This window comes from Daphnia magna, linkage group LG9, assembly GCF_020631705.1.
Source record: "Daphnia magna isolate NIES linkage group LG9, ASM2063170v1.1, whole genome shotgun sequence".
Classification (NCBI taxonomy): domain Eukaryota; kingdom Metazoa; phylum Arthropoda; class Branchiopoda; order Diplostraca; family Daphniidae; genus Daphnia; species Daphnia magna.
In genome coordinates this window covers 7,224,722-7,248,476 of record NC_059190.1, presented here as the reverse complement: position 1 = coordinate 7,248,476, position 23,755 = coordinate 7,224,722, and the positions used below count along the sequence as shown (strand labels likewise).

Genomic DNA, 23,755 nt, shown 5'->3' with positions numbered 1-23,755 from the left:
GACCATTTAACACAAACAACTGCATTAAAGCGAACACAACGATGCTCATCCTGCACGAATGCTCAGATAAAAGTTCCATCTGGGGAACATTCGATCACACAGGACAATTAATGGCAAGTGATAGAACAGGACTTCATTCAGGCGCTTCGGACCGGAAATGCCTAACAAGACGGATCGACAAATTATCGTTGGGACACTGTCATGGAGCAAGCCAGAAACAACATTTTAGCTTCGAGTACCGGAATCCACATCAACCTAGAACATTGACGGCAGCAGCAATAATATCTCTACATACGCAACACGCCTTATTTGGAAAAAATCTACCAATCTTGCCACCATTAAACCATCGTGATCCAAAGGAGATTAACTATAAAACAAACGCAACGGAAGGAATAACTAAAAATTCGACCATAACGACAAAGTCAGCAACATCCATGACTGCTACAACAGATAAATCAGTCATACCTTCCATTGCAGCCAAGGTAACAACAAGTGCGAAGACAGAAACAACAACAACATCGATTAGGCCGACTACAACCACAACAAAACCGACAACAACCTTCAGAACAACAACAACAAAATCAACTACTACCACAAAAAAGCCGACAACAACCACAAAAAATCCGACCACAACCACACAAAAACCGACCACAACCACACAAAAACCAACCACTACCACACAAAAACCGACCACCATCATTCAAAAGCCAAATACTACCACACTAAAAACAACCACTACCACACAAATACCAGCCTCCAAATCAACTACAACATCAAAATCTACGACAATATCAACATGTTGCGGATTGTAAAAACCCACAAGAAGAAAGAGTATCCAAGTTTGGAAGGCCCGTCAGACGGCCTACTGTTTTTGATTTATAATTTATGTTATAATTGTAAACCTTGTGTAGGCCGCCAGGGGCGCTGCCAAGCAGAGCCTTCTTGGTGACCGATATCGGCAATAGCCTTTGTTAGAATTTTTCCCTGTGTAAAGGCAGACGCCATTTCTTGTGTCATAAGTTAGTTTCAAATAAACCAGTGGTAGAACCTGCCTAAGTTAAATTTACAAAGGTATTGAATCGCAGGTATTAGAGTTGTTAATTAGATTTAAATACTTTTCATGGTCCTTCGAACCTTTTTTGAGACTGACGATATCGTCCAAGTAATTGGCGTAATTTAAAGTGTAGACTTTGAGTGAGAGATTCAACACTTGTTGTAAGGCATCACGTGTTAGGGAAATTTTCAACCCGCTATTAAGTTATAGTGTAAGTGTTTTGACCTATCTGTTACCTAATTAACAAGTCGTTAAAGGTGTGCGATTTCGCAAAAATACATTCTTTTGTTTCTTCTTAAACTCGTTTTTGTGTTGCTTTCTCAGATACAATATTGCCTTGGGATATCCCACTATAATTGTTATTTAGACAACTTTTTCAGATCACCAATAGAGCTCCACAACAAAAATGGCTGCCAAGAGATTGAATCAAGCAACGTTGGCGGTGACCATAGAAGTGTTGGAGAAAGAACTTCATAAAGACCTAAAGAATTATGAAACCGCAGCTTCTGAAAACAGATTGCAGGAAGCTGAAACTTCGTTTGAGCTGGCCGATGACAGGATGAAACGACTAATCAGAAATTACGAAACAATCATCCCTATGTTGGAACAAGCCCCCGAAGTTCAACAGAAGTACCTGGTGCAGCATGAAGAGTTCGTCGACCGTTTCCACAAAATAACCATCGACTGGAAGAAAAAGAAACCAGTAGTAACAACAAGTATGGCAAGCCCCATACTTCAAGTAGAAGCTCCAAGTGGAAACAATACACCTCCAAGCACAATTACTCCACCGATGAATGCGATGCAATTGCAAGTACCTTCAACCCCGTGGAACATTTCACATCTGTTACCACGGATAGAAATCACCAAGTTTGAGGGAGATCTTAGCAAATGGGAGGATTGGTGGGCAATTTTTCGCACACTGATCCACGAGAATCCGTCAATGAGACCCATCGAGAAATTTAGCAGACTGAAATTGCATTTAACGGAGGACGCAGCTGGTGCGATATCGTACTTGGATCTGACAGACAACAATTATATCAAAGCAATAGACATTTTGACTGGGAAATACAACAAGCCGAGATCGGTAAAAGCAGACCATTATATTGCCATCACAGAACTTCCAAGAGTAGAGCATCAAGAAGACTTTAAAGGACTACGGAAACTACATGACAAGGCAATGGGCCATGCTTTAAACCTCGGCAGCTTAGACCAACAAACAGCTCAGAATGAAGCAATTATGGAAATCTTGACCAGAAAACTGCCAATTGAACTAAAATCTCGATGGCATGGCAAAACCAGGCAGTTCAACAAGACATTAGAAGATTTCTTTACCTTCATCGACTCAATAGCTGCAGATTGGGAGTATGCTTACTCAACCGAGAAGCAAGAGAAGAAGAAGACAAAACCAGAAGCAAGCGAAAAAACGCAAAAAGTAACATTTGCCACCACACCTACGGCAGCTGAACTAGCAGTCACAGGCACTGCTACAGAATATAAGGACAGGAAACAGAACCCTATGGTCAAAAGAAGATGTTTATTCTGCAATGATAAACATTCACCGGCTAAATGTGATATCACCCTAGAGAAGAAACTGGAGCTAATCAAGAAAGAAAAAAGGTGTTGGAAGTGCCTGGGACAAAATCATCAGGTGAGAGAGTGTTGGAGTACAAGAAAATGCTACAAGTGCGGAATGGGTCACCACACGTCTATCTGCAACAAGGCAGTTAAACCGAAATCGGTGACAGCAACTGTGGCAGCGTCTCCAATGTTAAAAGTAGCAGATGGCGCTCCTCTCTCAATCGAAGCACGCCTATTTGGTGGCGTATACGTCCAAACGGCAACAGTGGTAGTGGAAGGCCCAAACGGGTGGCATAAAGCTATCGCCTATATCGATCAAGGATCGAATGCAACCCTTGTTAGAAGTGAATTGGCACAGACTTTAGGGCTACAAGAAGTCGGGAAAATTAATCTGAAGCTGCAAGCAGTGGGACACATCCATCCAGAGAAAGAAAGAAGCGTAAGAAAGCTACGACTTCGCGGAACAATCCCACAGGCGGAAGATATTGAACTTGAAGCAATAGAGCAACCCGAAATCGGGAAAATTGCTGGGTCAAGTAAGACAGAATTCGTCAGCGAACTTTGGAGACAAGGACACCAACTAGCCGACGACAGAATACTGAGCGGAAAAGCAGGACCCTGCCAAATAGACATCTTGATCGGAGCGAATCAAGTATGGAAGGTTCTCGGCTCAAAACAGATCGTGTCGAATACAGGTATTCGAGCGATAGAAAGTAAATTGGGATGGCTATTACTAGGGCAAGATGAGAAGGTGGCGTTATCGTCTACAACGGCTATCAGCTTTCTCTTAAAAGCTAAACTAGGAACACCCAAAGATTTACATGAAGAAACTGACCCGAAAAAAGAAGAAATCGATTTTGCCAGATGGTGGAAACTAGAGAGTCTAGATCCACTGGAAAAGGTGCCACTTTCAGTACAGTGGAAGACCTATGCAGAGTCCATCACTCAAGATGATGATGGACATTATGTAGCACCGCTCCCATGGAATGGGAACAAAAAACACCTCAGCAAGAATGAAGCCATGGCAGAAGGTCAGGCAAAGGCACTGATAAGAAGATTGGACAGAGACCAGGAGATGAAGACTTCATACGAAGCCGAGTTCAGCAAATTAAAGGAACTTAGGTTCATTTCCAAGGCGGATACGTCATTCGACGGTATCTACACGGTTCTGCCCCATCATCCGGTTGTCAGAAAAGACAAAACCACCAGTAGAGTAAGGCCAGTTTTCAATGGTTCAGCAAAACCGAAAACGGGTTTCAGCGCCCATGATTGCCTAGAAGAAGGACCCAATCTGAACCCAGACATTCTTGACATCATGTTACAGTTTAGGCTCAACCCCATTGCCTGGACAGCTGACATTAGACAAGCGTTTCTAATGGTGAAACTGCTTAAAGAAGACGCGGAAGCGTTACGGTTTTTTCTAGAGGATGAAAACGTCCCAGGATCACTGCAATTTTATAAATGGAACAGGCTTCCATTTGGACTCACATGCAGCCCGGCAGTGCTCAGGACCGTCCTGAAGAAACATTTGGAGTCCTATGAAGGTGACTTAGCAGAAATCAGCAAGCAAATTCTACGCCACCTATATGTAGATGACTACTTGTCGAATGCATCTACAGTAGAAGAAGCAATGGCCGTAATCGGAATTGTGCTGAAACTTTTTGCTGACGCAAACATGGACTTAAGAAAATGGGTAACAAACAACCAACAGCTGCGCAGATATCTACAAAAACAAGGCCTAACCAATGACTCCGACAAGTCGCACTCATGTCTTAATTTAGACCCACAAAAAGTGCTTGGAGTTAGATGGAATACTAGCACGGATTGCTTTTATTTCAAGGCAGACGTAATCGTAGACGCAGCAGCAAAAGTTCAAATGTTGACTAAACGAGCTTTTGCAAAGATTTCAACAAAATTGTTCGATCCACTTGGATTAATTGGACCTGTAACGCTCCAATTTAAGCTTCTTTTTCAAGAATTGTGGGAATTCAAGATTGGATGGGACGAGAAGGTGCCCGAAGAAACGGAAAGCCGTTTCAGGACAATTGTTGAAGATTTAAAATACATTGACAAGATTCAAGTGCCAAGAATGATTTCTATGGCACCTAGCAAACACACGCAAGAACTCCATGTTTTTTGTGACGCTTCAACCAAAGCGTATGGAGCTGTTGCTTACGTGAAATCAAGACATCCAGAGTTCATTCGGCTAATTTGCTGCAAAACCAGAGCAGCACCACTCCCGAAGAACGAGGTTTCTCTACCACGGTTAGAGTTACTTAGTGCCGAACTCGGCAGTGTTCTAGCTGAAAGAATCGTCAACGCAGTTGACAAAGTAAATTGGGAAGTCCATTTATGGACTGACTCAATGGCAACCCTTGGATGGATTCGCGGAGAAGCAAACCGTTGGAAGATGTTCGTCAGAAACAGAGTTGAAGCCATCCAGAAGAGGTTTGGGCCAGATCACTGGAAACATTGTCCGGGGAAGGACAACCCAGCAGACCACGCATCAAGAAGCTTGACAGCAAAGAAGTTAGTTGCGGCTTCTTCCTGGTGGGGAGGTCCCTCCTGGCTGAAACTAGAAAAGACGGAATGGCCGCAACAAGATATGCTGACATCAGAAGTAATGCAATTGATGGAGATCGAAGCAAAATTGAAGCAGAAACTGCAAATCCTTGCAGCTAATAGTACTTCGGATTGGTTTGACGTACTCGTATCAAGAGCAAGCAGTTATCTGAGAGTTTTACGTACAATCGCCTGGATGTTTAGGATTTTTAGGAAGGAGTCGCCCGGCAAAGCAACTGAAATGATCAGGGGAGTGGAAGTTTCCTGTCTCTCTGTTCACGAAATCGCCGTCGCCGAGAACTTCATCTTAAAACTCATTCAAAAAAGGGCATTTGCAGAGAGTCCTTGCAAAAGGGAAAACCACATGGTAAACTGCTTCACGGTATTGATACACTCAAGCCCATTTGGGATGCAAAGGAGCAACTCATCCGAGTGACTGGAAGAATAGGCCCGGCCCTAAAAGAACTGCTCATCGATCCACCCATCCTTCTTCCATCAAACGACAGGATTGTCGACATGATGATTCACTATCATCATGTTAAACGGAAGCATGCTGGTGTCCAAAACACTCTGACGTTCTTACGAAATCGTTTTTGGATCATTCGTGCACGCCAACGGATTAAAAGTGTCATAAAAAAGTGTGTAAAGTGCCAACGAGTTCAATCGCGTCCCTTTAATGAAGAAACTGCTGCGATGCCATTGGATCGAACCAAGAAAGCGCAGCCATTTGAAGTGATCGGGATCGACTACTTCGGCCCAATGTTTGTGCTAGAAGAAGTGATTCTTATTGAAAAGGACAGTGATGGGAACGATATCGAGAAAACTCGTGTTGGTGAAAAGAAAGTGCATGCGTGCTTGTTTACTTGTGCAGTCACAAGGGCTGTGCATTTGGAGCTTGTGACTGATCTGACAACACAAACCTTTATGTACGCGTTAAGAAGAATGATGTCACGCCGAGAAGATTGTAAAATTATCTACAGTGACAACGCGTCAACGTTTACTTGTGCCGCAAAACTAGTGACGGAAGATCCTACCCTAGCCAACTGGCTCTCAAGTAAGGGTATAGAATGGAAGTTTTCTCCTAGCCTAGCTCCATGGTGGGGTGGGTTTTGGGAGAGGATGGTCCGCTCCGTTAAAGAACCGCTAAGAAAGGTGCTGGGGAAAATGAAGGTTAGTTTCGACCAACTTCACACCATACTGGTGGAAATTGAAGCTATCGTGAATTCACGGCCCCTAACTTATGTTTCTGGCGACGCACATTCCTACGAAGTTTTGTCTCCACAAAAGTTGCTGACCGGAAGACAACCTGGAGCTACATCAGAGTCACCCGACTCAACGAAGATGAGCCGTAATGACCTCATCGAGCTGGACAAGCAGAGGAGCGAACACGCCTTAACATGGTGGAGGCTGTGGCAAGAGTCATACCTGTCTGATCTTAAGCGATTTCACTGTCGCAAGGGAAAGGGCACCAGAATTCCGCGTGTTGGCGAAATCGTCCTGCTGAAAGAACCTAACATCAAACGTGTTTCGTGGCCGACAGCTATTGTTACAGGAGTGATACCTGGAACCGACGCCAAGGTGCGAGCGGTTGTTTTACGACTACGTTCGGGTAAGGAAACCACCAGGAGCATCCAGACTGTCTACCCATTAGAAGTTCAAGCCGATATCGACACGCCCGTCGATGATACCGGAATCGGCACAGTGGAGAAGACTACGTCTACAAGAAAGAAGAATCCGCTCCGTAAGAAGAATTTGGAATCGCGCGAGGACGCTGGCGATTCCGGCGGGGAGGATGTTGCGGATTGTAAAAACCCACAAGAAGAAAGAGTATCCAAGTTTGGAAGGCCCGTCAGACGGCCTACTGTTTTTGATTTATAATTTATGTTATAATTGTAAACCTTGTGTAGGCCGCCAGGGGCGCTGCCAAGCAGAGCCTTCTTGGTGGCCGATATCGGCAATAGCCTTTGTTAGAATTTTTCCCTGTGTAAAGGCAGACGCCATTTCTTGTGTCATAAGTTAGTTTCAAATAAACCAGTGGTAGAACCTGCCTAAGTTAAATTTACAAAGGTATTGAATCGCAGGTATTAGAGTTGTTAATTAGATTTAAATACTTTTCACAACAGAAGCAGAGAAATTACCAACAATAACATCAACAACCGCATCAACAACATTAACTAGTACATCACTCAAAACGACTATCACGACACAGTCATCTACAACTACAGAAAAAGTTTTCACAGAAACCACAACGACAGACACAATAAAACCAAAATCTAACCAAGCTGAAATTATTTCGTCCACCGAGCCAACTATAAGCCTAAAATATCTTACACCAAGTCAAATAAGAGAACAGCCAAGCAAAACAACAACCACTGAAATAACAAAATCAAGGGATAACGAAGAAGAAGATATAGAAAAATTTGAGAGACAAAACAATACAACCCGAGATAAGTCAGAATTTCAAGACAAAAATTCAAATGATCAATTAAAGGCTTCAACACAACAAAAAGAAAATACAGCACACGAACTTGTAATAGATGACTATCGACCGCTAAATGACGCTAATACAAGTAACGGTCTACCAAAATCCACTGAGGAGCTAAGTGACTTGATAAAATACGAGCTTGGAAAAATGCACGAGCAATACAAAATCAGTATTGAAACTGAACACGACAATAAATTGGCAAAAGAAATTCGGGATGTTTACTGCCAGTTATCAAAGATAAAACGAACGCAAGCCATAATCTTAGCCCAAACAAATGGATTGCTTGCAGCCGCCGCACTCGGACTTCCAATGTGTACAAGGATATATGGTTTTGGTCAAGCCATGACATTGCAACAATGCGACCCAAAAAGGATATCACTATCAGCAAAAGAGACCAAGTGTGGGTTCCAGCCATTTTTTGTTTACGGAAAAAACAACTGTACAATCGGACTCGACGGATGGTCTATTCATCCGTATTCGGAGTGCTTTTGGAAATCCCAATTGATAAACATCAACGGATATTCTCATACGTGGCAACATAACGCCACAGCAGGAGACTGGATTAAACAAGAGGCGACCATACATACTTCAAATCTGGATTTAATTGCAGAATTCGAAGAACTGCACTTAAACAGTTTCGACTATGGATTAAGGAACCATCCAGCTCATGGAACCATGGAAATGGAACAGCTAAACATCTTAAATGACCTGGTGGGACGAATTAATGAAGGAGAAGGCAAAGAGTTACCTGACATCCTAGTAACAGAAGAGCAGGACAATCAAATCGGGAACATGTTTTCCTGGTTTGACACATTAAAAATTATGGCTCTCTCAGCGATAGGATTCATCCTATTCCTCATCTGTCTAAGAATTTTTATTGCCTGTAATCCTATTCCACGGATTAAGGAAAGCTTCAGACGACGCAAGCAATCACGTAACGTGAGCGAAAGTGATGGTCAAGAAATGGATTCAATGATACCAGAACCCATCTACAGCGCTGGAGGAGCAAATGAAAAACCGTTCATTAGGGAATTTGCACCTTTAATGACGTTAGCAACAGAAACACCAAAAGAAACCCTTACGTCGATAAACACACCAAGTGCACCAAAGAAAGGAAAATTGTACCCTATCGAAGAATTAAAATGGGAAAACGAGCAAAACAAGGAATGTACAGGTAGCCACACGACCTGCAGCTATGTCGTTGGATACGGAATGGTGTGGGAGGATCTATGCAGATGTACTCCAGAAGACCATTTAAAACGCACAATTAACAAATAACGTTAAAAAAAAAAAAAAAAAAAAAAAACAACCAAAAACAACCAAAAACAAAAAGAAACAAAGATGTAGTAAAGGATTTTATTTCCAATCCGTAATTAAAAAAAAAAAAAAACAACCAAAAAATCGTAGACGTAGAAAAGGATTATATTTCCAATCAGTAGTTAAAACAAAAACAAAAACAAAAACAAAATACAAAACAAAACCATAGTGAAAAATAGAGTACACCGACGGAAAAGCAAATCAATCTTCCTCAGCAGAATCACTCAAATGATTCAAAACAGCCAATCAGACTTGGCGGTGCTCAAGTCGTATTTGGATATCGGCATACGTCAACTCCGGATAAAAATTGGAAACCGAAGCTGAAGGATGATAAATATCATCTCCGGATTCTGCCCACCACAAGAACCGTGCGTGCAGCAGGGGAAGAACATCGCGAAGTCGGGCGTAGCCAGGATATTCACTATATAAAAAAAAAAAAAAATTTTTAAAAATTTTTTTTTTTTTTATAATAATAATAATAATAACTAAAAAGAAAATAGAACAAAAATAACAAAACAAAAAAAGAATCCAGAACAGAACAGGATCCAGAACATCCAAAACAGAAAAGGATAACACAAACGAAAAAAAAACGGACTTACTTGTAGTAAAAATCGTTACACCAAACCGGTTGCACCACGGATACGGGAGCAACGGGAAAGGATACACCACTCCGAACCGTGTTGAACAACTCATCGAACAACTGCACATCGGCAGTCGTAAAGCGACGAAATTCACAACACGGATTTTGGAAGATTAACGGGTGGAAAAGCGAAAAAGCCATTCTAATTTCAGCAAGATGCTGAGAAACGAAATCCAACGTATACATAATGACGGGAAATGGGGGATTCAAAAAACAAACGGCAAAGACAGTCAAGCGACAACTGAAGAACAAAGAAGACGCTACACCAGACTACTTTGATCGCCTTGACGCAATCTTAATAAAAAAAAATATATAACAATAATAAAAAAATAATAAAACAATAAAAGAGGGGGGGGGAAGAAATAACATTCCAAAGTCCATTTTACAAAAGAGAGAAATCGCGTACGAGACTGAAACTCCTTATAAGGAGGAGTCGTTAAAATCTAACATTTACATAAAAAGTTTTTGTTTGCAAAAAGGAGGGATCAATTAAAGAAAACATTCACATATACTGTAGAAAAACTTCTCAGACTAGACTCAGACAGTTAAAAGACAAAGGACATAAAAAAAACAAAAAAAAAAAAAAAAAAAAAAAAAAAAAAAAAACATTGACATTCAAAGTAGATTTCTTTAGTAGATAATCGTAAGCAACCTTGAGCATGTTAGGGGTAGGTACTCCAACTATATAACAGACAAACAAGCAAGAAAAGACTTTTTAGTTGTATTACCAACCTTCCACGGAAAGATACATTTAAAAAAAAAAAAAAATGGACCCAACCAAGAAAAACGTAGAACTAACAAATGTTGACTGGAGTGATGAAATCTTGATGACTTGGATTGAAGAAGATACTCCGCAATTGGAAATAAGTGAAACGCTACCAACAGGAAACGACTGGGAAGACGAACTCTTAGCTAATCTAATGGGTAATGAAGTTAAAAGTGATATACAAATTAGTGCGAACGCAAGTGAAAGTATGCAGATATCTCGGAATATAAGTATGGAAGAAGACGTAACAAGATACAGCAAAAGTGACAGTGATTGTGAATTTATGCAAAAGAAAAGATACAGCAATAGTGAAAGCGATTGTGAATTTATACAAGAGAAAAGTTCTATATCACCATCAGAAACGGAAGAAGAAGAAACATCATCGAGTAAAGTGGGTTACTACTACAGTAAAATAGAAAGTGACTTAGACCCATCGTCGTCAGACAGTGAAATGGCCGCCAACTGTAAGACAGTAAGTGTAATCAACAACGAAGAAGAACAGGAAACGTGGTCCTTACCAGTTCCCTTAATTACACAAACGGCCTACTGTAAAAACTGTATGATGAAAACATTCCCAGCTATGGACACGGAGATAACGCGAAGAAGAATCGTCGCCATAACGATGTTGATGAAAGGAGAATTCAACTACAATTTGCTGGAAGTATCAAGAGAAATGATCAGAAATCACCTACTAGAAGCAAGAGAAATTGGGAAAAATATAAAACAGATTCTGGACACTGTTTTCCCCAATGGAACAACATTATTACACGGAAGTGTGATAAAAGAAAGATACGATGTGACGGATATGTTCCTGCAATACGGAGCTGATAGCAATATTTACGAAGAGGGGATGACAATAGCACACCGAGCAGCAGCAGATAATAATGTCCATTTACTCCGTATTCTATCCCATCACGGTAATACATTCAACATCCAAAACAGCATGGGAGAGCCACCATTACTAGTGGCTATAGCTCTCAATAATATGGAATGTATTAAATATTTGTGGATGGATCGCATTATTGTACACCAAACGCTGGATGAAGAAACAGTGCTCCATTATGCTGCTAAATATAACAACAAATTCGTCGCGGAAGTATGTCCAGCGGAATTCATCAATAGAAGATCACGCACATCAAAGGAAACTGCATTACAAATAGCTGTAAGGCACAGGCATACAGATATTATAGAAATATTGTTACGTCGAGGAGCTCGAGATGATAACCTCAATGCGGACGGGAAGTATGCACAGGACTATATAGATGACGAAACTAGCATTCGAAATCTATTCCGAAAATTCCGAGTGATAAAAAGAAAAAACAAGTGTATCAACAACCAGACATCATCCAAAAGAAAATAACACCCAATTATTTTAATAAGCGCAAAATGTTATCAATGCTATAATAGTTTAGACGCTTCTTATAACTATATATTTTTTTGGCACAATTCACGTTGCCTTCCTAAGACATGTAGTCTGCACACAAAGGTAAAATTGGAGGACCAATTTATCCTGCTGTACAGGGGGGGAGGAATGTAACGAGCCAACTGCATTATTTACGCTTTACAGAAGATGGCAAATCTGCACGGACATTGAGTGTACGCAAGGTGTACACAAAGGCAACGCCCACATGACCAAGTGACCGCGCGCCACCGCTATCTAAGCCACACCCAATGTGCCACTTGCAATTCTGTATAAAAGCCGTGTTATTCGCAACAATATTCAGAGTAGAGTAGTGCCATGCTTCTTGGTTTGATTGTATTGCTATTGTAGAAGTCTAATAAATACACGCCTGGCAAATCTTACAAAGTTAAGAAAACTACTTAACTTACTTTACTTTACTTTAATTTACGTTGGTCGGGTAAAATAGACTTTAACCCAAAATGCAAACAAGAAAAGAAAGGTGCGTCTGCATTTCAATACTAAACAGTATCCGAAATTTGAAATGTTATTGTTTAAACAAATAAATTGAATTTGCGAAATTCAGACTGTTTTCAAACAAAAATAGTGAAAATATAAGAATTAAATGATATCTAATTTTAAAAGTTTAAATTGAAATTTAAATCAACCAATCTCCATTCTGACATAGGCTTAAGAGCGAAGGAAAATTAATAACTAAACTAAGAATATATAACTGAAACTGGGTGTGTATGAGGTTGTTAAACAAAGAAACCTATCAAACAACACATTTAAATTAATTGAAATACAATGGAAACAATTCCAATTAAAAACATCTCACCATTACCTTTTCTCATTCCAGCCTTGATAGTTTCCGATAAATAAAAACCCAGAGATAACCAATGCTGGCAATTTCTTCAGAAAAAGGTCCCTAGATCAATCATAATGAAATAAAGGTTAATATAATTGAATGGAAGCTAACTTCCTGTAAACAAAATGTAAAATGCAGGAAACAGCTTTGCGAACTGACCCTAGTCATACCCCATAATTGAGATTTTACAAAGAAAATGGAGGTATTTGGATGGAAAAAAAGCAGATTACTGAAGGACATCTCACCTGTAATGAACTAAGTTACTTAATATGATAAATATACCTTAAAATCACTAATTTACCATTTTGACAGTTCCCAGGCCAGAGAGAGTAAGAAAACTGGTAACAAAATTAAGACAAAATGACTGTAAATAGATGTGAATAGGGTCAATTTAAAAGCTTAGAATGAATAAACACCTTTAAAATGCTCAAATATTGATAATCAATAAGAAAATACAGTAAAAATATACGAACCTATTTAAGAAAAAACAAAATGGCCGTCGAAGTCAACAAATCACGGACAACAAAATGCCCACCGTGGCAGCACTAGTCCCTACTAACCTTGAGCATAGCCCACTGGATGTAATAGTTAAAGCCTGGAGCTGCCCTATCTTGCCCGTTCAATCGTTTTGACGCCCTCCCTACCTCCTTTTTTCCAACTTGGAATGGACTTTAGCGCGTTCTACTGGTGTCGAAGAACAACATTTTTCAAAATATAAACATGCCGTTTTTACAAATACTTCGCTAAATATATAACAATTGTGTTTTACGTTTATTTTCAATTTTTTTCTTTGTTGTATGAATACAAATGCGATGTAATTATTTTTTGAAATTTTCGTTTATTTAATGTAAATATTGTATAAAATGGTGCTAACACTGAAAAAAAAGGCAAGAATCAGATAGGGTCTGAACCTAATACCAATTCTCATTTATTGCACTTGTCAGACGCGTTAACCACTCAGCTATGCTATACCTGAAATATATGATATAACTAATAAGATAACTCTACTGCTAATAAGAATAATAATTAGTCTTTTTGGATTGAAAATTTTTTATTCTTGATAATACAGGGCCTTTTCATAATTTGACGTTTAGCAATAATAAACACAAGATAAAATTGATGCTTAATAATTTTTGTTTACTTATATCCTTGTTATTCAATTAAACAGGAGAAGACTTGCAATGAAAAATATTCCAAACCCGTAACTTTTGTCTTCAATTTCAACAGTTTCAAAAAAAAAAAAGAACTCTAACATCAAAACGCTAAAACAACAACTAACTGTTTTGTTTGTTTTTTGTTTTGTTAACGATTGTTCAATGAAGTTCCAAGAATCTTTGGTGGTAGTGCTAGTGTCCATTCGAGAATAAGCTCCTCCCATCGCCGGAGGGGTGAGTCACTTTTACAGTTCTAGACTTCAGGCTTGAACTATTACATCCAGTGGGCTATGCCTTGAGAGGAATAGATTCGCATTTTGAGGACGAGCGTTTGAGCTAGCTCACCAATTCCGTGTTGAAATTTTCTACAGTTGAAGATTTCATAAATGGGAACATACGGTGTAAAAATTTGATTTTTAGAACTTTTTTTACTAATTTTCCCGTCATCTGTCAACATGGTACAGTGTCCAAGATGGGTCCGGTCTCCCCTACCCACATAACACAATGCAGTCCATCGGATGTCCGACAGATGTCGAGGTCGGATGTTGAGTACATCTTTTTTATATCCGCCGGACAGCCCGAAATCCGAATTGGATGTTCTATGGATGTAATTTTTTTGGTTTTGGCCGCCCTCAAGTGTGGGTCATTCTAAGGATATCCGAAAGGGCTTTCATTTGGCTATAAATATGACATGTATGGACCTCTAATCTTTAAAAATCATTATGCTATTTCTGGATTTGAACTCGGATCTCCCGCACTACAGTCGAATATTTTTTCACTGTGCCAATCGACAGATATACTAAACATCATTTTCGAACAATCCAATCGAATTGTTGTAAAACACTTGAGTTTTTTTCGATAACAAATCACCAACAGGATTTTTAAGAAGTCAAGATGATGTCGAACTTAGGTTAAACCAGAAGTGTATAAATTGTAATTAAACAATTTATACTAAATATTTTTTAAATTTTAAACTTCAGCATGATTTATTAAGTTTAAATTAGTTTTTCATTATTTGAAATTAAAATCCTATCATAACTTCATAAGTATACTTGCTTCGAATATTATTAAATGCCGAATAATATATATTTTCTGTAAGTTAATTTCCAATGGCTTGGTTTCCGTAAGCTAAACGGCAAGCATGTGCAAACAAACTCATGACTTACATATATTTTATTGATTTTTTTGTAGTAAATTTAAAAATAAACCACCCGGTAAATAGATAACTACTCCTTTATTTTTTTTATTTTTCCTATTGAATGCTGGACTTAAAATAAAAATACTTTCAAGGGAAAAATGTGAACACGGTTGAGTTCTCCCCTTTTGGAAACAAATAAATTTTGACAATTAATAATGAAACCTAGCGATCGGCCCCAATTAGCTCTAATCGAGTTAACCACCCCGCACCGATAAAGTGCATTCGGGGCTGAATTGAGGTGCCACTTTTTCAAACGGGCCGGTGCGGGTAAAAATTTAAGGTCAACCCGCTGCCCCGACGCAATTTTTAAAAAATGTCATTCTTTCGGTTTCAGAGTAAAAATCGGGGCAGGCGGGTAGAACGAGCTATTATCGGGGTTGTTATCGGATCGATCGGGTGAAACAGTCAATCGATTATATTTTTTGCATCGATGAATCGATTGATTGCAATCGGGGTAGCTTCCCTGATTAAGTACCTCGATTAAACCCCAATTGAATTCGGGGAGAAGAATTTTCCACCCTGAACCACGCCTCGATAACCCGAAATGAGAAACCCGATTGGCAAAAAAGCGCCCTGATTGGCTCGAGGCCGATCCTTAAATGAGACAATTGAAAATCTTCTTGGCTGTTGGAAGGAGGCCCGTAGAAAATAATTTTCGCACATCCATTGCACTTCCAAGGTGACTAGCCGACGGACATCCCTGGAACTACCCATTGAGTACATGGATATCTAACGGATGTTCGGCCATGATTCGGACATCCGACGGCAGAAATGTGCTATAGAGCTACAATTTTCATTGTCTTAGGCCCTGGGTATGATGACACCCTTTTACAACGCAGCTCATTTTTCCTTACACATAATGTAAACAATACCGTTAAACATTAAAATTTAGCTGTTTTCTAGAATTAAATACCCTTAATTTAATATTAAAATGTAGCTAGTTCATTTACCTTTAACACAAAATTATTGCTAGTATCCTTTGGTAAATTGGGAAGGTTTCACAAATTTTTTTTTGCGATCCCCTTTTTTCCCTATAAGGATTCCTCAGAGGAAAAACGGACTCGTAACAAACATGGCGAAATCCGCAAGAGTGCGTTCACAAATAGGGAGGGGGTACGCGTCAATCACTTGCTCTATATGGGTACCACCAGATGGAAACCATTAGGTCTGTAGTTCAATACCCCTTAACTTCACATCGTTTATTCAAAATGGAGGTTTAATAGTGAAGTTTAAACCTTTAGAAATTGAAGAATTCGTATCCTTTCAAAACCATAACCTGCAAAAATAAAAGCAAAACCAAAGGTTATAACGTTTTAAAACCCTACATACAGGAATACGACGTTATAACCTTCGAAAACCAAAGAAAATTTCTAACAGTGAAGATTGCGCTGAGAGGCAAAAGTGGTATGTATGAAATAATAGTTTTAGTTTTTAAACTTGTCAATGGATTAATCAAGTTTGAGTTATTAAAAAGTTGTTTTTTATAGTATTATAGTTGGTTGATAGTAGCTGAACTGTCTTTAACTAGCAGCGCTTTTTGGGGGGCTCGCTGAGCTGAACGTCATTTTGAATGGACATACTGGAAATAAAAAGTTGCAATAAATAGGCATTTTTTAATTCTGAATCTTTGTTTATTCACCACCACTTTCATCATTACGAAAAACAAAGTTAATTTAAACGGAGGGCATTCTTGGTGCCGTATAAAAGTGTCTTTACGACAAAATGGGAAGATATTTTATGGAATTGCAATATCGTCAACTACTCGAGGGATATTGATGTTTCGAATGCACGAAAGACACAGAAATTGTCTACAGTAACTTATCAAATGGGCTGCTTCATTATTTGTACAAATCGTACAGTCTTCGATAAGTAGACGTTGATTTGGAACGGCCAGATTGTTCTCAATGCACTCTTGTTCGTCTCTAAACTCTTGCACAAGTTGCTGATTTTCCCCACCCCCCGCCAGCCATTCCTGGTTTTGTTGTACATTTAAAAAGTTTTCGACTTCCATTTCGGCGGCCAAGATCTCAGGTTCTGGTAGTGGTTCAACAGCTGGTCTAAAACTACGAACATAGGCGTAGAGTTCTCTAAATCCCGGGTGGGGCGGGGGCCAAACAAAATTTACCATCCCCCTCCAGGGCCCCAAAAATTTGCCCGTAGGCTATTAAAAAATTTCAACCAACTTTCAAACTGTTGAAAGTGAAACTGTATTGAAACAACAAGCGCATGGTGCATTGATTCATAAGGAGGAGGACAAGGATTCAAGGAATGAAGTGTTCTAGATTTTAGATAACTGGATTAATAAATAATATTGAATATTGCACCTGCTTAAGCTTAACAAAAACATTAATTCCTAAGAGTCAATTGGCTTTACATTTGACTTGCCGTTTGTGGCATTTGACATAGAAAATGTTCGCATACGCAAGTGAACTTTGGCAATGAAATTATCTAAAAGCACGTCCAATTCAAAAGTTTTAACGATATCACGGTGAGTGTTTAGTAGAGCGACGGCGTTCAATCTTTTCTGAGTCATTGTTGAGCGTAGGTAACTTTTGAGTCGCCTTAAACCGGAATATGAACGCTCAGCGGTGCAAGTCGTGACTGCCATAGTAAGAACGATCTTGACTAGCTTGATAACTTCGGATGCTAAAGAGCGAATACCCATATGATGATCCATCTTGAGGAAGTCGAGAAAGTCCTGAAAATCTTTAATCTCTTTTTTTTCACTCTTGGCTGCATCCAGTGCAATATTTCGATGAAGTAGGAGTCGCTGATAATCTTCAAAATCATTCTGATAGAATTCCTCTAAATATTCAACTCCAGTTTTCCCAATGAGAAATTCTTCAACTTTCTTCAAATGGGTCGTAGTCGAACTTGGTTCGAAACGGTCCGAAAGCCCAACAATGACTCCGTCGTAAGCAGCGAAGTAAATCTTGCGATACATTTCTTTCGGCGTAGAGGGGAAATAAGCTGCTGCCGATCCAGTGCGTCTCGCCGGAGGTCTTCTTTGACGGGGCAATTCCGGCTCATCCAAATCATAAAATTTTGCTGAAGCTTCAGCCGACGTCCACAGGACATCAAAACGTTCTTCGGATCTGACATCTATGAAAACCTTTTTCAATGCTTCAATAACGGCTTCTGCTCGCTGGAAATTTAACTGGGCTCCTTGTAACTGGGTGTTTGCATCCTCCAACGTTGTAAAAATTTGTCGCAGCATTTCGAGTTTAAAAAATGTGTCAAATCTCTGGAACGATGCTAAAAATCCTGCAGCTTCGGCTTTACATTTGACGAAATCTTCATTTGTTTCAAGGTCTTGTAGCCATTCAATGAGGGAAGAATAATTACTAGTGATGGATATGATTGATATCTTGCGCATAATAAACCGAGTTGGACAAAAGGGACGAAACGATGTTCCATTGGCATCTGCATTATCATTTTGATCCTGGAAGTTATGGAACCAAGCTAAGCGCTTTGGAGATCCTCTGGCAAATGCAATGAAATTCTGCACAAGAGACATGGTGTTGGCAATATCGGTATTCCTGGAAACCTCAGCCTGCACGACAAGATTCAATGAATGAGATCTACAATGAACAAAAAGCGCACGATGTTCTGTTTGCATGATACGAGTCTTTAAACCCGAAATATTGCCAGCCATAGCACTAGCGCCATCGTAACATTGACTGCGACAGTTATTGATTGAAATGTTAAACCTTTTCAGGGTGTCCATCACAATATTAAAGAGATCCGCGCTTTTGGTTGTGGCCGTTTCATAAAATCCTAAAATATCTTCATAGATTTCAAAGTCGTCATCGACTGTTCGAAAGCATATATGGAAACCTATTCATTGAAATATTTCATTTTTATTAAAATTTTCTAAGTTCAAATTTACTATTAATTCGTACCTGTTCCTTAGCTGATATATCTGACGATTCATCAAGCATCAGACCAAAGTAAACTCTACTTTGCAAAGTTGCAACAATGTCCCTTTGGGTTGCAAGAGAAAAATCCATGATGATTTCATTACAAATTTCGGGTGAAAGCCATTTGTATTTTTCTGGCCTTTCCAACCATTTTTGCAATGGAAGATAATCCAAAGATCTCTCGATAAGTAGTTGGCGAAGATTAGATGTCTCTTCTGTTTTGCCTCGAATTGCTAAGCCTTGCAAGCACAAGTATCGTATACTCGAAAAAATTCGCTTCAGTGCACTTCTGTTATCTTCCATATCCCTTTTAAGAATATTTGAGAAAGTGGCAGCTGTTAAACGAAATGAATTAATTTTTCAATAAACCACTTTAGTAATAAATAATCAAAATACAAATAATAAAGGCTTACAAATTGGGGTTTTTTCAGCATCAAGTGGGCCGGAAACGGCGGCTAGGTGAAGAGCAGATCGTTCATGGATTTTAAATCTCTCGATAGCATCTTTCCATCTATCAAATCCCTTTTCTACAAAAGCTTGAAATGCATCCTTCTCTCTAGATTCGCGAGGCAATGGGAGCCCTAATTTGGAAGCCTGAGTACAAATTTTGCAGTAAACTTTTAAAGTTTCTATACGGTATTCTATCCACCAAAATGTCTCTGTCCATTTCGGAATGAACCGCCGTCCATAAGGATTTTGTTTAGATTTTGATGCAGAAGCTTCTGCAACAGCACGAGCACAAGCACAATGAGATTGACTCAAAGGTATTACATCACTCAGGCTATCTGAAACTAATAAAGAGCTATGAGCTGACAAATTGACAATGAATGGTAAGAGCTAAGAATAAAAAAAATAATGTTACGAGTAAAAATACCTTGGTCTGTTAACCCAGATGGTACTGGTTCATTAAAATCTTCGTGAACGTCAACTATTTCTTCACTGTTACTACACGGGGATACTGTAACAGCTGGTACTGATTGAAAATCAGAACTGTTTTTCTTTGATCGGATAACGAATTTATCCATTTCACCATAAAAACTTGCAAACGAATCTAAATATTACACGTCACTACTCACTTACATGACGTAAGACGTACACTATTACACTAGTAAATCACAAACACTATGGCTGTTCAGCAAGCCACAAATTTACTGAAACACTCCGCAGTTTTCACGTGCATTGTGCTCTAATAACAAGGAAAATTCAACTCTAGAAATTTGAAAGAGCAGAGCAGAAGAGAAGTAAAGAAATAAACAATAGGTGTCCCAGCGTTGCCAGTTTAAATTTCTTATAGCCAACACGTCTACTACTCTACTTTAATATTTTTCAGTAAAATAGTAAAAAAATATGGTTTAAAGACGAAAAAGCGTAATTATATTTTCATTTGATTTAAAAAATACATTTTTTGGAGGATTTCCCGGTGGGGGCCAAATTTTCCCGGTGGGGGCGGTCGCCCCCACCGCCCCCACGGTGTCTACGCCTATGACTACGAATGGCACGTAGATCACCAAGTTGTCTTCCACGATTGACAGCTGCATTTCTGCGTGCAATTTGAGGAACCGCTGGTGGCTAACTGATTGCGCTTGGCTGAAGCAATGGATTGAGATGTCCGGCTCTCCTTGCTGGTTGTGGGGCCATGTGCGAATCGGGTCCAAAAAATTGCAGTCGTGGTTCATTTCTGTTTAGTGGGCAAGCCTGTGGAACTAAAACTTGAGGTGAATCAAGGAGCATTTGAAATGCAGCTTGAATGTGCGGAGTATGTTTTCCATACTGAAAAACAAATTTAAAGAAAAGTATGATTAAGATTTCTAGAATGGTAGAACAAAATATAATAACCTCCAGTAAAAAATCTTCGTGGTCTAAGACTGCATCGGCTGCAATGAAATCATTTTGTGGATAATTTTCTGGATTACCCTCAGTTGCTGTTTTGAGGAATTCGGTAATAGTGTAAGGATCCGCCGACAAAATCGAATTCAAACGGTAAAATTGAACATACTGTTTTTATTACCCGTATCTCTTATCCGTTGCCCTGTCTTCCCAATCTTCCCTCAGTCTTTGACCTTTTCCCTTTTTGCCGCTGTATTTTGTAACGTGTTGGTGCCAAATTGAAATAAACATTTAACACTAATTGTTTCAATAGGTTGAATGTCTGCATTCGGAATTCCAGTGAGTTCTCTATCCAGCTGATCCGTCTTTTCTCTGATTTGTTTGTCCCTGTTTTTGTAAAACGGTTTTCGCTGCTCCGAAATAAGCATTCCGTTTTCTGAATTTAAAATGTCTCGGCTGGCCTTTCAACCCTGTGTCCTGAGTTTATCTAGGAGATGAAAAAAAAAACCTAAATATTTTATTGTTAATTGTACATAGATTAGTTATAGATAAATGTTACCGATAAACTCAAAATAATTAATATTGTCGCGGGTGAAAAGGGAGATTGGTTATCTGCTTATCTCTTTGCAGAGATGAGTCATCTGCTCCTTGCACAACGCTGCGATCGTGGTGAAGAAATTATCGGGAGAAGTCCGCTCTATGTAAGATACGCAGATACGCAGTCCCGAAAGGGAGTAATTCGCGGGACGGTATAAAACGCTGCCCCGAATCTGCGTTAGATGAGTCTCCATCGGGTGAGCTCCCGGAGCTGGGCTCCATTAGAGGTGTTCCATGGTTTCCCTATAGGTCTTCAGACCCTTCTCCAACTTTTGGTAATAGTTATCCCCTTTTTGTTTGAGAAAAACCATTGTTTAGATTTAAGTCATCACTTGTTGTATTCATTTGTGCTTGTTCAAATACAACCAGTGTGACAATTAATGGAGACGCAGCTCGTTTCCCGTAAGTGACGAATAAGAGCTGTAGAGTTTTAATTTTTGAGACGCAGCTCGTTACCAGTAAGTAACGAATTTGTGCTGCGGTGTGGCAATTGTTGAAGACGCAGCTCGTTGCCTGAGAGTAAACGAAGTTCTGCTGCAGTCATTGTTAGCTGATGCCGAAGAGGACAAACCCACGGCTTCCTAGTTAGCGCATTAGAATTCCCAAAAAATTCCCAAATCCATTCACATTAGCGTGGCGTTCACTAATGTGAATGGATTTGGGAATTTTTTACTGAATTACTTCGTTAATAGAAAATGTAGGGAACTTATAATAGCGAAGTGATACGCTATATAAAACGTAGGATAATCTCCATTAGCGAACTACTTCGCTAATAGAAAATGTAGGGGGCTTATAATAGCGAAGTGATTCGCTATTCAAAATGTAGGATGATCTCCAGTAGCGAACTACTTCGCTAATGGCCGCATGATGGCACGAGTCAGTTGACTACTGAGCCCGGTGATTAGTGAACTACTTCGCTATTGTGAGAAGTTGGCTGCCCGGCCGATTAGCTAGTAGCGAGTTAGTTCGCTATTCAGACTGGGCAGACGGCTTTTAGTAGCCAACCTCTTCGCTAATGCCCGTTGGTTAGCGAACCGATTCGCTAATCAAAATTGTCCTACATAACCACTAGCTAATCAAATTTGTAATTTAAATTATTTGCATTCGCTAACGTAGCGAAACAAGGGAACCCTAACTTTTCCGTTTTCTCCTAGTACAGTGATTTTACAGCAGACGAAATTTAAAATCATTGTAGCAGACGATGAAGAGGCGTTTCCCAATCAGAGATGTGCACAAGCAAATTTTGTTCAAGCAATTTTCGATTAATCAAGTAAATTTTTGCTCGAGTAAATAAATAATTTTTTTTTCTTGCTTGGGTTTGTTTGAACAAAAGTCAAACAATTTCAAACAATTTTTCCATTGTTTGTTTGGTTTTGTTCAAAAAAAAAAAAAAAAAACTCAAAAGTTTCCAAGTTTCCAAGGAAATGATGACTAGCGCAACATGTTTCTCAGTGACAGTAACCAGTCAATCAGATGACTGAATCCTCAACAGAGATAAGGAGATGGCTCACTCCACGTAAAGCCCAGCAGTCGACATTTTCCCTCCTCCCCCTCTCTAGCAGACGAATTCGACTGCGCTGCTCCTTTCGGCCAGCTCCGGAATCGTGGCTGTACTTGGCGGTAAGGACGGTATGGTTTAAAACGTGAAGGGGGAGCGCCACTGGGAAATCCTTACCGCCAAGTACAGCCATGATTCCGGAGCTGGCCGAAAGGAGCAGCGCAGTCGAATTCGTCTGCTAGAGAGGGGGAGGAGGGAAAATGTCGACTGCTGGGCTTTACGTGGAGTGAGCCATCTCCTTATCTCTGATCCTCAACACAAACTTCAACTGTTCACGGACTATGTTCCGATCTCGCTGTCGTCTAAATCGGACCTTCTAGCGGGAAAAATCGGATCTATGTCCGATTTTTCCACAAGATGCCATTTTATATTCTTTCACTAGACGGCTCTAGTGATCGGACGTACATCCGTTCTCCAAAAATTTCGAATTCAAAATCAATGGGCATTATTGAACGGGCATTGATCCGTTCACGGAAACGCTAATTCGTCAACAACCGGTCCGTGGCGGGCGTTCCAATTTTGTGTGATTGTCATTATTTACGTTTATTGTTTTTGTTTTTTCTTTTTATTTGTTGTATTTGTGTTTGTTTTTTTTAAATCTGTATATATGTTTAAAAGAATAAAATTTTTAGTGAAAAAAATTGCTGTATCCTGTATTTTATTTCTTTTAGAACCACGAAACAAATTTTACATTAGAACAGAAGTAAGAATATATTATTATTTGATAGGTAATATTAATGAATTTCTTACCATTTAACGAATTTTATTTAGGATTAGTGAAATGCATAAAATTTTTACAGTCTTACTCAGCCAAAGCTTTAAATTTGCATTC

The 23,755-nt window shown here is 39.5% G+C and overlaps 1 protein-coding gene, 1 long non-coding RNA gene and 1 pseudogene across 5 annotated transcripts; all 3 read right to left on the bottom strand.

The window, feature by feature from the left end:
- Window positions 1–12,262: 12,262 nt before the first annotated feature.
- On the bottom strand, window positions 12,263–13,235 carry LOC116933131. 2 transcript variants are annotated; one of them, XR_004399909.2, is made up of 5 exons: window positions 13,143–13,235; window positions 12,971–13,007; window positions 12,829–12,914; window positions 12,646–12,729; window positions 12,263–12,573 (listed from the first exon to the last, which is right to left on the bottom strand). It is a non-coding gene; the product is annotated as an uncharacterized LOC116933131 (long non-coding RNA). The 2 variants fall into 2 exon arrangements; XR_004399907.2 differs by having other exon boundaries at window positions 12,971–13,033; window positions 13,143–13,219.
- A 3,974-nt stretch (window positions 13,236–17,209) lies between these two features.
- LOC116934999 (zinc finger MYM-type protein 1) lies at window positions 17,210–20,512 on the bottom strand. Of its 3 annotated transcripts, none has more exons than XM_045179017.1 (6): window positions 19,816–20,512; window positions 19,577–19,732; window positions 19,355–19,522; window positions 18,924–19,276; window positions 18,732–18,858; window positions 17,210–18,574 (listed from the first exon to the last, which is right to left on the bottom strand). In XM_045179017.1, exon 6 carries the CDS (start codon window positions 18,536–18,538, stop codon window positions 17,375–17,377), a length of 1,164 nt encoding a protein of 387 aa, XP_045034952.1. In that variant the 5' UTR covers window positions 18,539–18,574; window positions 18,732–18,858; window positions 18,924–19,276; window positions 19,355–19,522; window positions 19,577–19,732; window positions 19,816–20,512; the 3' UTR covers window positions 17,210–17,374. The 3 variants fall into 2 exon arrangements, with proteins under 3 accessions (XP_045034952.1, XP_045034954.1, XP_032798279.2); XM_032942388.2 differs by lacking the exons at window positions 19,577–19,732; window positions 19,816–20,512 and having other exon boundaries at window positions 19,355–19,565.
- LOC123475657 lies at window positions 20,331–23,056 on the bottom strand (annotated as a pseudogene).
- Between the last annotated feature and the right edge of the window lie 699 nt (window positions 23,057–23,755).

What these genes read in the sequence shown, in the direction of transcription:
- LOC116934999 (XM_045179017.1), bottom strand. Translation starts at nt 18,538, where the DNA reads ATGTCTCTTGTGCAGAATTTCATTGCATTTGCCAGAGGATCTCCAAAG.